Source organism: Mycteria americana, chromosome 2, assembly GCF_035582795.1.
Source record: "Mycteria americana isolate JAX WOST 10 ecotype Jacksonville Zoo and Gardens chromosome 2, USCA_MyAme_1.0, whole genome shotgun sequence".
Classification (NCBI taxonomy): domain Eukaryota; kingdom Metazoa; phylum Chordata; class Aves; order Ciconiiformes; family Ciconiidae; genus Mycteria; species Mycteria americana.
In genome coordinates, this window is record NC_134366.1 from 50,979,453 (window position 1) to 50,993,566 (window position 14,114).

Sequence of the window (14,114 nt, forward strand, 5' to 3'; positions counted from 1 at the left end):
TAGAGAGTACATGAAGCAGCTATCTTGTCCTGTGGATTCTAATGGAGGTTTGTGACCTAGTTTTCAGGAATTTCACCTTACCAAAGAATGGAGTTGGTGGCATAGACTGGCAAAAGTGAGGTCCATAGCTTGTATCGCAAATGATGACACTGGAGGAAAAAAGTGCCTCTTAATGGTCCTTCGTTGTTATCCTCTTGCAAAGCAGGCAGAGCTTTTTTTTTCTATTCAGCAATAAAATAAACTTCTAATGCTTTAAAACACCATCTCCATCTGTTGCTCTAAGGACTCTGCAACCTGATTGTCATTCCATCACTGTCTCACTGGCCTGTGCTAAAGAGATGTCCAAATTCCACTGCTCGCTCTGCTGAAAGAGCAGGGAACCAGGTTTCCTCCCTTCGTTAAAACATGCTAAAGAAATGATGAGTGGAGTGGCTTGCTTCAGAGTTGGGCTAAAACTTTGTGCCAGTCTGGATCAAGCCATATTCTGAAGATTTCTGATTTTTTTTTTTTTTAAGTTCATTTTTGCATAAATCTGTATCTGCCAGAATAGGTATTTTAGATAAAATGCCAATATTTACTGGCTGCTGTGAGCTCTCTGCCTCCTCACTATTCATCTAGCATAGCAGTGAATTTGAGTTTGGAACCAATGGTACAAAAGTTAATGGTGTTTTAGTATAGTTGCCTCTTGGAATTTTCCTCAAACTCAGCTTGTCTGGATGCCTTTTCGTGGGTGGGGCAGGCTACTAGTTTACCTACTGTAACTTTGTACCTTTCTCTGCATGAGCTGGTTGAAAATCCAGATTAAAGTGTCTTTTGAGGGTTCCCTGAGCAGAAGATCATGTCCTAGAAGCATCTGTGTTGCTGTTTGCACCTACCAGAATGGCCCATAAGCTGAGTACTGCAGCCGGATCTGAAACAGCTCCGAGCTATATAAAATCAGCTTTGTGTTTGGAATGGGGAAGGGTCTGTTTCACCAGAAGATGGAGCTCTCTGCAGTCAGTTTGACTAGTACCTGCCCTTTTTTGCAGTATTTTAAAAGATGTTTTTACAAATGTTTGTGCTTACAGGAGAGTTGCTTTCAGGTATAATGTTTTGCTTTTTTTCCAAAATGCCTAAGAATTGTTTGAGAGAGCTTAATAAGCTAAAGAATCATTAATTACTGAGAGACAAAACATGATCCAGCAGCAATCTATGGTTTAGCCTGAATTTTAATTTAGGCAAAAAATGCACATACTGTTTAGTTTATGGTTTCATGATGGATAAAATGACATGATGTTTCTGTAAATTTTGTCAAACACTGAATTATGTACAGGTTCTTTTTCATACAGATATGAAGCCTCATTGTTAATCATCTACTTCTTTGAAAGAGGGTGTAAATAAAACATTGGTTTCAGCCACAGTCACGTGGAGCAGATGTTTATATTTACAATAATACTTTGGTGTATGTACATGTGAAGATAGTCTCTCTTATTGTAAACTTATATATTACTTCCTCACAAATTTATACCAACTCAGGATATTCTTATGTAAAATGACTAGGTTAGGAATGAATCATTTTGTTTCTATTTTTATAAACTTTGTTCATTTACAGCAACAGGTTCTCACTCTCTTTGTATTGTGTCCAAAGGATGGAAAATGCTACAGCAATATGATACACCCCATTGTTGACTGATGGAGGATAAAGCTGGTACAGGACTTTCTTAGTGGTATTTGAGGGTGGAATACATCCTTGGAAATGATTTTTTTTCTTTGATAATTTCAATTTGTTTCCTCTTATTAGAGTCAGTGATTTCTCTACTTTTAGCAGCCTTCTCCTATCTCTGACTCATTAATAGCAATGAGTCTTGCTTTTGCTAATGCAGCTATGTATCTTCAGTGTGCCTGTTTCCAATCTGAGGGGGTGCCCAACGGATATTACATATGGGGAAAATGCACTTATTGTATTACAGCTACGTGCTTTGGGTTGAGCTTGCAGTCTTAAACCAGCATTGCTTTATTCTGTTCTCTATTCATCATCCAGGGATAATTGCTTTGTTTCTACTTGATTTATGTTGAAGTCCTTTGTTCTCTCTAAATAACGAATTTTTTCATGTCCAGTTATTTGAGCTCTTTCTCCAGATTTTCTTTTAACTCTCTACAACATGGAGAGAATCATGATTGCTAGGCTGTGCCCCCTTGTAATAGCTTTTATAGTGCTCACACTAATCTCTAAAGCAACTGGATTCCTGAAGCATCATAATTACCATCTCTGGAGGTGAAGTAGAGCTTGTTGTTATGTTATGCTGTGCTAATATTTGAGTGTGTTAACATGACACTCCAGTGGGTTTTTAGAAATATCCTTCTTTAACGTACAGCAGTACATTCCAGCATTAACTAGAACTTACCTCACATTGTTTGCTTAGCCACTTCTGCTTCCACTGTTCACACTCCCCATGCTCTAGCCTTCACACACTGCTTATATGTGTTCTTGAAGGACTACCTAACTGCACACACTATTTTGGAGCTGTGATACTTTATATATGAAAAAGGGAACACAGCCACAATTAAGACTTGCCTTGCTTCTGCTAAGCATTTCTGGAAGTTCAGAATGGTGTCTGGTCTAGTTGGTCTGTCTGTCTGTCCTTTTCAATGTGTTGAATAGTTGTGTACTGTGGTATTAAAATGTGGCTTAATCAGGGAATGGCTCAGAGGGTTGGGTAGGACTGAGAGGGAGGGAGCTGCACACGGTTTTTATTGTGCATGTCTTGACCACTGCTAAGTTTGGTTACTAAGTAAGAGAACCTATGCAATCATGATATCTTTGACGTAATATTTAACTCTGGGTGTTTTTCAACCAGCTTTTCAGATGCATGGCTCTTAAATTTTGTAGTTATTTTGCAATGGCCACAGCTGCAATATACAGCAAGTTGGTATATCCACAGAAGTAGCTCTACTAAGATGAAAGAAATTGGCCTAAGTCCTTAATTTTTTAAATTATGAGCGCTATTGCTTCTTTCCCAAATTACTGATACACTGACAGAGTGGCATCTTTACAGCCATGTTTGTGGGGAAAATGCTTTACTACACTGTTTAAGAAACCTGCTATGTTGTGCAGCTGAGGGCATACATTCTTAAAGAACCTAGACACATGCACAAGAGAAATGTCACAGATGTACAGTAGTGGATCCAAAAAACTACCACTTTCCTTACTGTGTATGTGAAAATCAGAGATAGAGAAACAGTACTATGTGTCCGTCCCCTCCCCAACTTTTTCAATCTGTGTTCCTGTAGCAAGCTGGATCCATTACTGAGAAGTAATGAGGATACCTTTTTGTGGATCAATCTAAAAGCTGAAATGCATGAGCATTCAGAAGATTTTAGTGCTCCTGAGCTGGTACTAGAAAATGCTGCTTGTAATTTCCACTGATGCAAGTTGCTAGTTTAGATGAGGACTGCCTTGTCTAAATTTGTTCTGATCAAGACTTATCTGCAGTAGTAGTGATCATGGGGAAGTTGCAGCAGGCCCTTTTAGCACTGGCCTTGGAGTCCTAGATGTGTTTGTTTTGGAGAACAAGTGTTTGTTACAACACTGTAGCACTTCTGTATTTCACCTTTCTTGCATTGATCCTGTCTCAGGTACCTCATCACTTTTTGCATCTGTCTTATCAGCACACAGAAGTTTGGTTTTCCCCTTTTCTGTGTAAAATGCAAAGAATTTGCTTTTTTTTAATTTAGTACCTCATCCTGGGAAGTGCATGTCACAAACCAACTCCACCTTCACCTTCACCACCTGCCGCATTCTGCACCCTTCTGATGAACTCACACGAGTCACACCAAGGTAAGGGTTTCCCGTGACGGCAAAGCCTTCAGCTCTGTCAGTTTTCCCTGTAAGGAAATGCAAAGTAAGGGCATAAGCAAAAGCATTAGCCACATTGGTGAATTACAACACACCCCCAAATTATTCCTCCCATTTTGAGTTACCTCAACCTGATTTTATTTGAGAGGCATGTGTAACGTTTGAGAAAGCCAACCAAAATATCGTGAATTTTGTTGTCTCTAGTTAAAATATTGCAGGATCAGACATAACTAAGTTGGCTTCCAATATCCAAACCTGACTACTTGATCCCAAACTAGTTGCAGTCCTCATGTGTGAATGTGCAGAATGTGGTCTGTCACAAAAAATATGAGAGATTTTTCCAGGGAGGAAAAATCTAAATCTTTGGCACAGAAGAAAAAGGGATGCGCAGGTAAAGAAATCCAGGAAATACATGAGGAATGGAGGTGGAAATATGCCTTAATCAAAACAGGGAGCCATTTACTTTGTTCCTTGGTGTAATTGTTGGAAATGAGTTCATAGTAGCCAGGCTGAAACTAATGAACTGGCTTAATAATAGCAATTGGCATGTATAGGCAATACATGCATATAGAAGGCAATTCTATAGCCTTATAGAAGGTAAAGATCTGAGAACCAGAGGGGGTGAGTGAATTTCATACCTAAAGAGGGAACTTTCCTTCCTTAGCAAATCAGTATTTAAAGAATGTTTTTTCTGTTCAGAAGGATAATGCCTCATCCCTTTCTCTGCCCCTTCCAGCTCCTGTGTGGGAGTGTACCATTGTGTAGGTCCCCATTCAGGGATAATGTGTCTAGAATTGTTTAGACATGAGATGAGCACTGATTACCTAAGGAACGCATGAAAAGTAAGGGTATTAAATATGAAAACCTGTGAGATGGAAAGGAAATGGATGATGATTAAATGTAATTTTTCTGCTTCCCTTTCTGAACAAAGTTAGTTAATTGTGGCCTGGCTGGTTTTTCTTTACTGTTTTCTGTCTTCCTCTCCCCTCAACACTGTTACTGAAGAGATTCTTCTATTTGGCTGCAGTTCTATTTTTTTCTTCTTATTGTTGAATTGCTGTTAATTGTGGTCATAATAAACTCCCTGATTACGTAGGTTACTAAATCTAACAAATCAGCCATAACTGACAGCTAAATTCAATACATTTTCAGGTGCCTTAGCTATGCCCAAGTTCATCATTCATTCAGGAGGACAAAGAGCAAAATAAACAATATGATGTTTTCAGCAGACATATTTAAGGAGCTCCTCCTTACCAACTATAAATGATTCTTCACAGGTCATGTGAGGAGGACGAGGAAACTGCATTATGTCTCGTTATGCTGAGAGGAGGTATAGGGCAGACGCTATGACCCAGCGTGGCAGGGGGTGAGCAACACTGCCAGCAGCGTCTGTGTTGGCAGGGTCATGTACAAGGAATGCTAGTGTGTGTGGCACCAGCTAACCCAAAGAGTTTTGATATTTACCTACCTGATTGCGTTTTAACCTAGCCTCTAACCCAGGTGACGCTCTAACCTGACTAAATTTCATCTAGCTAAATGAGGTGCTCATTTATTTGTTTCTTTTCTCAGTCTAACTCTGAAACTGTCACTGGGCTGAGTTGCTGAGGCCAGTTTGAGTCTGTTTCTCTGGTTGTGTCCAGGCTACTCTGCAGTGTTGGTCAGTTTGATGGGGAAAATATTTCCGGGTTAAAGCAATACCAAAATGATCAAACAAACAAAAAAAGCAACACCTACCTAACAACTGCTTTCTTGCAGGGATGTCTTTTTTTTTTTTTTTTCCTATTTTAATTGCACTGTAGTGTGTACCTGTACCTGTGCTGACAAATTAGTAGAAATACTAATCTAAATATCTGTGCAACTGAAATCTGGAGCTGGAAAGAATGAAGCTGTTGGAGTTAATAAGCCATTGGAGTGCTGTAGTTTTCATCTAGCGACTATGACATCTTAGAAGCCTGATAATTAAGATCCTATTGTCTGGGTTTCCAAAATGTACTTGGTCGTACCCTGTAGAAAGTCAGTTCACACAGTAAGTTCTCTTTCTTTTCCCTCCCTCATGCTTTTCAAGACTTCTTCTGTACTTCTGTGTGTAGTCAGTGTGGGAGATGCATCACAGTGGCTGTCACTGCTCTTTAGTTCCACCAAGAACTGGAATCAGAGCTATGAAGATGCAGCTTTAATCAATGTTTAAGAGAAGAATTGTGAACTAACTTCTCCTTTCCACTCAGCCTTGCCTTCAGAGCGCGTGTGTGTGCTGCTGCAATGGGCGTGTGTGGCCTCCTTAGCTCTGCAGTGAGGAGTCCTTCTGTCCTGCCCCTGATTCAGTCCAGGCAGAATGAAGAGGACGTAAGGAGAACTTGCCTTAGCCCATCTACCACATGCACTGACAGCCACAGCACACGGGGGGGTGCCAGAAGACCAATTCCAGAGCCACTTAGAGAGGCTGCTTTTCAAATTCCACCACTCTTAATACTAGTTTTCTCAAACATGTGTTTCATTGCAGTGTACAGGTAGGAATATATGGAATTACTCTTGTTGAATTGCAACTGCAGGGTAAAAATCCTTTGGCAGTTTCACTTGCTTTCAGTAGAAGTTAGTACAGTTCTAAATTACTGTAGAGATCATGTTGGTCAGATCCTATTTAGCCATGGAAAGAAGACATGACTTGAGACTTCATAACATCAGGCTAATATTTCCTTAATTAAGGAGTGCCTTAAAGATGCTGACTTTTAGAAGATCACTGGACAAAAATTTGTAGTGTTATATTAACTCGTGTCAGCTGATCGCTCTATACCATTAGATGAAGTTCTAAGCTCATCAGAAACTGGCTCAGAACAAAACATTCCAGGATGTCTAACCTGACATTCACAGTAGTCTTGGCTTCCCAGAGTTCATTAACGTAAGGTGAAATGAGACTGCAAATTCCAGTCAAGACATCATCTAGGCCCTTTCGTCCATATGGGCAAAAAGGATGCAATTCATTCATTGGCCTGAGGCTTCTCTACACCTGGAAATCCAACCAGATTGTCTCAGTGTGGCTTTTTGATGCATTTCTTGGTACAGAGAACCCAACTTAAGTTGCGTGCTACAACTGAGCTGATCCAACAGTGTGGTTCTGCTGAAAAGGGAAGATCCTGCTCTTTCCCTGTTCTCCCCCACTCCCAGCCGCTTAGTTTTCCTGCTCTCTTGCATTGGCTCTGGTTTTTGTCTGACTCTTTGCTGAGTGTCACTCACTTGCTAACCTGGCAAGACGAAGGGGAAGATTTCCTTCTTTGAACAGTGGTGAGCTCTCAGGTCAGTGAATTCTCTGTTAGCATCAAGTGTTGCATTGTTCAAGACCCTTTAAATGCCATTAGAGGGGACAAATCCATGCCTAGGAAATACTATCATGGAATTCACTTTTTCTTATGTGTGTGTATATATATATGTGTGGCAAAAATAATCATTTCAGCATGGTTAGAAATAGTTGGAAAGCTTTTTTTAAAGGTGCGTGGAACCCTTGGGATTCTCCCAGATAGACATGAATTTGGAGTGTCATGGATGTCCCACATGCCTTGTTTCTGGAATAACTAAGTACACCATGCCTTATTCAATGAATGGTGTACCTTGGACTGCCATAAACTTTGAGTGGGAATTATGCACAGGTAAACATGCTGTGGCTAGCCTGATCTATAAGGAACAATTTTTTTAAGGATAGCACTGTAGTGCCAGAAACACGCAAGCCTCAGTGTCCATGAGATCTCGTATTGTGGCACAAAGGATTTGGAACATCTCCTTTGTGTTGGTAATTCTTTGGAAATAGGTGCTCCATTGAGTCTGTGTTCATTCAGATGGTCAGCTTATGGGGAGAAGATGGTCTGTCAGAATGAATGTTATTTGATACGCCTCAAGAAATCCCAACCCCTAATTCCCAACCCCTAATAACTAGCAGTAGCATGCTTAAGAAAACAAAATGCGGTAAGATAGCACTAAACATAAGTCTGTAATGTCTGCCACTTGTTCTAAATGTACAGATTATTGCCCATTTAACATTTTCTTGTCAACTGCCTGTCCATAGTTTATTTTGAGAAGAAAGAACTGGAAGTGGGGAGCAATTTAGCCATGTTTCAAACTATAGAAGTTAATATTTTACCAAATTAACAGTAGAATGGCTCTTTGTCATATTTGGTTCGCTGCGGAGTTATCAGTTACCAATTGACAACCAAGAGCTTGACTGTTTTTTCTCATCTCTTTTGATGACTATTCACACCACTGCACATCTCCATCAAAAGTCAGAGCCCCCATCCTCTTCCCCATAAGTGAAAGGAAATTCAACAGAAGAAGGGAAGAAGAGTTTGACCTTACAGAAGTGCATGTTGGTGACAATGCCAACTTCCAGCAGGTTTGCTACAAATGCTTCTGTAGCAAATACATTCCCCTGCTCCCTTGCCACTCTCTCTGCTATGGCCCAGCAGTACTAGAAGGACTAGCAGTTCTGTGCGCTCAGAAGTGACACTAAAAAGTAAATCTGTCTTGCTTATACCGTCGGTCAAGTCCCCCAGTTTCCTTGTCTCATGCAAGCAACTGGGAGTTGCGACAGCGAGTAGATCAAGAAACAAAACTGAAGGCGTTGATCACAAACCTGTCAATTTAATGGTTTATCAGAAGAAATGTGGTGGTGGTGAGGAATGCATTAATCCCATGAGACTGGGTGGTGAAGTATGCAAAGTGGAGAGATGTGTTTTGTAAGAGATGACGTTTTTGCACTTGTCATCACATTTGCAAGGAGCTGGGAACTCTTGTTTCCTGTGCACTCTCAAAATGGATAATTAGCCCTGTTCAGGGTTAAAAATCTTGCTTGCTGTAAGTTTTAATTCCTTAGCAGAGAGAATAATTTGCCTGCTGTTTTGCTTTCAGCCTTAACGCAGCACCTACTCCAGCTTGTGGCAGCATTAGCAATTTGAAAGGCACCCCGGTGGCTACTCCCTGTACTCCTCGGCGTCTGAGTTTGGCTGAATCCTTCACTAACCTCCGGGAATCCACGACAACGATGAGCACGTCTCTGGGACTGGTGTGGCTGCTGAAGGAAAGGGGCATATCGGCAGCAGTGTACAATCCGCAGAGCTGGGACAGAGCTAGCAAAGGCACCCTCCTGAACACGTACCCCCCTAAAATGGCAATCATTCCTTCCACTCCACCAAACTCGCCTATGCAGACACCTTCTTCATCCCCTCCATCTTTCGAGTTCAAGTGCACCAGCCCACCTTATGACAACTTCTTGGCTTCAAAGCCTGCTAGTTCAATCTTGAAAGAGGTGAGGAATAAAAAGAACATCAGGAACAGTGAGAGTCAGACTGACGTGTCTGTTTCCAACCTTAATCTCGTGGACAAAGTCAAGAGGTTTGGTATCGCCAAAGTTGTGAGTTCAGGGCAAACGTCAGCTCCTCCTTTAACTGATGACCAGGGACCTCTTCTCTGTGGGGCACAAGGACCAGTGAGGGCCCTTGTTCCTGGAGGCCTGGCACCAGACGGTCTCCCATTGGGCTGCCCTGCCGTGACCAGTGCCATCGGGGGCATCCAGCTGAACACCGGCATCCGAAGGAATCGGAGCTTCCCCACCATGGTGGGTTCCAGCATGCAGATGAAAGGCCCGACGTCTCTCACTTCGGGGATCCTCATGGGAACCAAGCTCCCGAAGCAAACTAGCTTACGATGAAGGACTTTATTTTTACAGCTAGTCTTTTTAAATAAAAATACTCAGATTCTTTCTCCGATCTTCTTTTCCTTTCCCCGCCACCTCTTCATTGCCTCTTGAGTTTGACAAATCAACTTTGTGCCTAATGGGAGAAATGTGTAAACTTTGTATAAAATGTGTAAATATGTACCAGATCTATTGTAACTAATTGGATTATTTTACTGTTCAATTGAGTGCAAAAGGCTCTATGTTACGATTGCTGTATTAAGGTTAACTTGCTAACCTTTTGAAAAGGTTTTTTTTTAAGATGCACTGAAAAAAAACAAAAGAACAAAACCAACAAAAAACAACTTGACTTGGAAAACGTGAATTCTGTAGCTAGCCTAACTTGAGTCGAAGGTGCATGGGAAGCTCTTGAATGTGTTTTGTGAGACCTCACATCACTTGAAGCATGGGAGCATTTGTGCTTCGTTAAATGCTGAAAAAAAGCCCTCAGTTTAACGTGGTAGTTTTAATTTTGCTTCGGTAGATGTGTTGAGCTGAGTTATTGGAGTGCCTGGTTATTATGCCTGAATGGATGAAACTTTTTTTTTTCCTTTTTCTGTTCTGTATTATCCTCCTGCCGGAGGTGCTAAACTTGAACTAATACTGTGTTGAGGTCAGCAGGCCTACTGGGTACCTGGAATATTGACATATTCCTACCACCGCTGTTTCATTTGGCATGCTTACACTCTGTGCGACTTCTTTTTTTGTTGTTTATTTTGTTTTTCAATGCTGCACTGGATTGTGGAAGGGAAAATGCTTTACTATGTGTTGCTGCCACTGAAACACGCTTTGTCAGTGCCCCCAAAGAAAACAGTTTTCACAACTCATGAGGTAAACATGGCAGTGACTTCCTAGAAGTCAAAGTTGCGGAACAGATTGACAGATAAGAATGTTATAAAAGAACATGTAGCAAAAACAGTATTAGGAAAAGGTGCGTCCTTGAAACCTCAGCAGAGAACCACAAAAAACATTTAGTAACGGAATGGTACAAGCTGGAAAGAGCAACTTGCAATCCTCATGCTGATCCAGGGTTCATGCATGTCGAGGACCATGGCCTTGTAAGCAGGGTGAGAATATTCCCCACCTATTTTCTGTTTTCTTTTTTCAGAGGAAACCTTCTTCATCCAAAGTTGGACCTTAGCAGAGGTAAAAATATGGGAAATGCTTTATTCCACAGTGTTTTTAAACTGAAAAAACAGCTCCTAATACCAAACATGTAACGCCCACTTTTTCAGAAAAGAAACAAAAGACCTCACACAACCTTTAGTTACAGCTAGGCGATCCTAATTTACATTGCAATTTTTTTCTCTGTTTCTCCCAAACTTCTGCTGGGTGCTTCTAGAAAGAATTGAAATGTCCTGGAACTGGAGCAGACTGGAGAGAGCTTGTTTCTAGAGCTGAGCTCAGACCTGTACTTTATTGGAAGGGGAGATGGAGAAGAGTGGAGGGGAGAGGGTTTAACATCTGCTTTCTTTTCCTTGCGCTTCTTGTGAGATCTAAGTCAAGCTCCCTGTTTGTTACCGTAATCACACTACACGTAATTGCCGTGAATTGCCGTTTGTACCAGACTGTTACTAAATCATTAGCACTGATAATTTCTTGTATAAATGAAACTGTCTTTTAGTCTTTGTGACGAGAGATAGGTGGGTGGTGGTTTGGTTTTTTTTTTTTCTGAATGAAGTAGTTATTGCGGTAGTGCTATGGACACTAAGGATATTTTTTGAGAAAGAAAAAACACATCGGTCATTTACTGCATGTGTTTGAAGACTTCTATTTATTCTATGAACTTAAAATGTTTTAGTAAAATGTCATCAGCTCTCTTTGCTGTTGTATGTGTGCACTTATTGCAAGTAAATTTAAGTATCTTTTTATTTGAATGTATCTTAAAACAGTAGATAGAATAACAGTTGATTCTGAAAAACATCATGGACTTAATGGACCATTTTATATACCCAGAGGAAGAAAGCAATACCATATGAGAACTTAAAGTGTAGATGTTAATCATGCAGTCGGGAAGTATTATTTAGCCTTTAAATAAGCAGTAGGAGCTGTCCACCCACCGGAGAAAGCAATTGTAACACATCAGAAAGATGAAATTTAAATTTTTCTTCACTAATATCAATAAAATAACAGAAAAGTTGCATTGTTTTGTATTATTCAACTTTTTTCCTGTTCTTTTAAGGTGATAAATATTCCACCTTGATCCCTTGCTTTCATCTCTCGGTCAAAGCAAAATAAGAGGCCATCACCAGGTTTGGTTTTTAAATTCTTAGACACAGGAGTGGTTGAAGAGTTTTGAGATTTTCAGATTGCTGGAACTGGTGAAACTTAGGTTAAAACAAAATATATAGAAGTGAATGCAGTTTTTATTTGAGTTCCAAGAAAGAAGAATTCAACGTTATGTGGTTTGTGTAGTTTGAGCAGGAGAGGGGTGTGAACTCTCCTGCTTAATATGATGCAAAAACTATATATAGTGACAAAATGTGAAAGCACAGAGTAAGGAGGAAACATCCTGTGTTTTCCAAGAGGCAGAAGTGAGGTCTGCTGCTTGCTAGTATCTTTGTTACTGAGGGAGGAAACAGCCCACTGATTAAAGACCGGGTAATGAGAGACTAAAAAAATCTTGCACGTGTGGTGAGAGCTACGTAGTGGTAAAAGAGCTCCCTGGAGGAGGAGGTAGTCAGGCACTAAATCATAGAAATCATAGAAAGACTAGACAGTCTCATATGTTGAGGAGAGGGATGCGTGCGAGGTTGGGAGGGAAATAATACCATTTATATCACATACTTGCTACAGAGAGAAAACTGGAGAGCAGTAATGCCAAAATAAACTTGGAGGGCTTGCATTAGTATGACGCAGTGCCACACAACTGCGAGAAAGGCTGACGCCATGCTGCACCAGGCTCACCCAGGTACCGTGTCAGTGAGTACAGACTCATTCTTCCTGTCTGCCCAACTCCGAGCCTGGGGGAGGCTCGTGATCAGAAAGTTAATGGTTAACAGGAGGGATTTGGGGAGGACTAGCACAGTGCATCCAGCCCTCCACGCCTGAGGACAGGCTGAGTGGAACAAGTGCCACTCCAGGGAAGGGGGGCAGCTGAGGCTGGTCCACAGGGTGCCTATGGCTTTAGGATGAGTAGGGTTTGGGATTCAGTTAACTCATGGGAGAGTGTGTACGTGTGAGATGGGAAGGAAATCTGGAAACCATCACAGATGTGTGTAGAAGAGAGAGCAAGGAGGGAAGCCCTCACAAGTACTTGTAGTGGGACCTAGTGATGAAAGTTGATGCTTAAGATTTAAAAAGAGAGAAGTTCTACTTGGAGAAAACCGCATTCTGTTAGTGATAAATACCATATCAGGATATTGTTTGGTCCATCTGGACCTGATCTGTCCCGCTCTCCTTTAAAAAGCGAATATTCACAGAGACATGAGCCTAGAAGGACTCCCACTTAAATGGGAGAGTTTTGCCATTGTAGGGTCTACCTGCATTATCTTATGGCAAGACTGTAGTATTAAGACACGAACATTTTGAGGAAGATATTTTCTCCTATTACAGTGGAAAAATAAGATTTTTAAATAGTAATTCAGACTAGATAAGTCCTTTTTTTACAGGCTTGTATGTTTTATCTGGATATCGCAATGGACAAAGACAGGCGCTGGTGGCCTCATGCGGTGCCTTCCTGGGCCTTTGGGAGGGAGGACCCAGCCCCACAAGTCCAGTTCCTGCATCCCTGTGGCTGTTGCCTTGGTCAGAAGCTTCAGCCCCTGAGCTCATTGACAGTGCAACCAGGGGACAAGTGGCAGTGGTGTATGAGCCAGGAAAGGTAAAAGAAATTAATGTGCAGCAGAAAATGGGAAGGTAAAATTATTTGATTGCACTTAGGAAGGCTTGTAAGGCAGTTGTGTGAGTGATGAGAATTAAGTGTAACACAGTTCCCTGCATGGTTCTACACCAGCCCGGCTGCTGCTGTGCTGGGTAGCCCTGCAGAAACCCACCTCCTGGGGTCCCACCTGCTTCTAGAGGGGGGTGTTGGTTGTATAGATGCGTCCAACTGATCTTTCACAGCTTACATAAACTAATTGTAAGCCCTCACAAACTGCGAAACAAATGTTTGGTGGTTCTGCATAAACTGTTGCCTTACGCTAGGTAGCCTGCTGTCCTCGATCTTATAAGCTGTGTGTGTGTTGGGATTTCTCCTGTCCCGGCAGTTCTTGCTGTACCTGCAGTAGCCACTGGCTTCTCTCTCCTTCTCAGAGAAGGGCACCCCAGTGCTTCCCCGCGCTTCCATGGCTCTCAGAGGGCTCTCGGAAACCGCTTGCCCACACAGGGTGGGAGCTGTTCTGCCGCAGGAGCTGCTGCGGTGCCTGCGGTGCAGCCAAGGGCCGCGTTCTTCACGGAGAAAGGAAAAAGTGAAATACTCCATCGGCCCCCGCGCTGGGTAACCGAGGATCAGCCCTAATCTTTGACACTGCATGAGCTTCTAGCCTCTGTTTCTGTGCTGTCACATGGCTCTGACCCAGGAGGCCGAAAAATCCCCCTGTGACACTGCCAGCGTTGCAGTTC

At 41.8% G+C, this 14,114-nt stretch overlaps 1 protein-coding gene across 10 annotated transcripts in view; it reads left to right on the top strand.

Moving 5' to 3' along the window:
* Positions 1 to 14,114, top strand: part of TRAK1 (trafficking kinesin protein 1) — a 707,654-nt gene that overhangs the window by 129,007 nt on the left and 564,533 nt on the right. For 6 of the 10 annotated variants that reach the window (XM_075493380.1, XM_075493381.1, XM_075493382.1 and 3 more), the window contains exons 16-17: positions 3,715 to 3,817; positions 8,729 to 9,834. The exons of 1 other annotated variant lie outside the window; for it this stretch is intronic. In XM_075493380.1, the coding sequence (XP_075349495.1) occupies positions 3,715 to 3,817; positions 8,729 to 9,527 (902 nt within the window). In that variant the 3' untranslated portion in view covers positions 9,528 to 9,834. Of the gene's footprint in view, positions 1 to 3,714; positions 3,818 to 5,112; positions 5,202 to 8,728; positions 9,835 to 14,114 lie in introns of those variants that run through there. 3 more of the 10 variants (XM_075493384.1, XM_075493385.1, XM_075493386.1) reach the window with 2 other exon arrangements.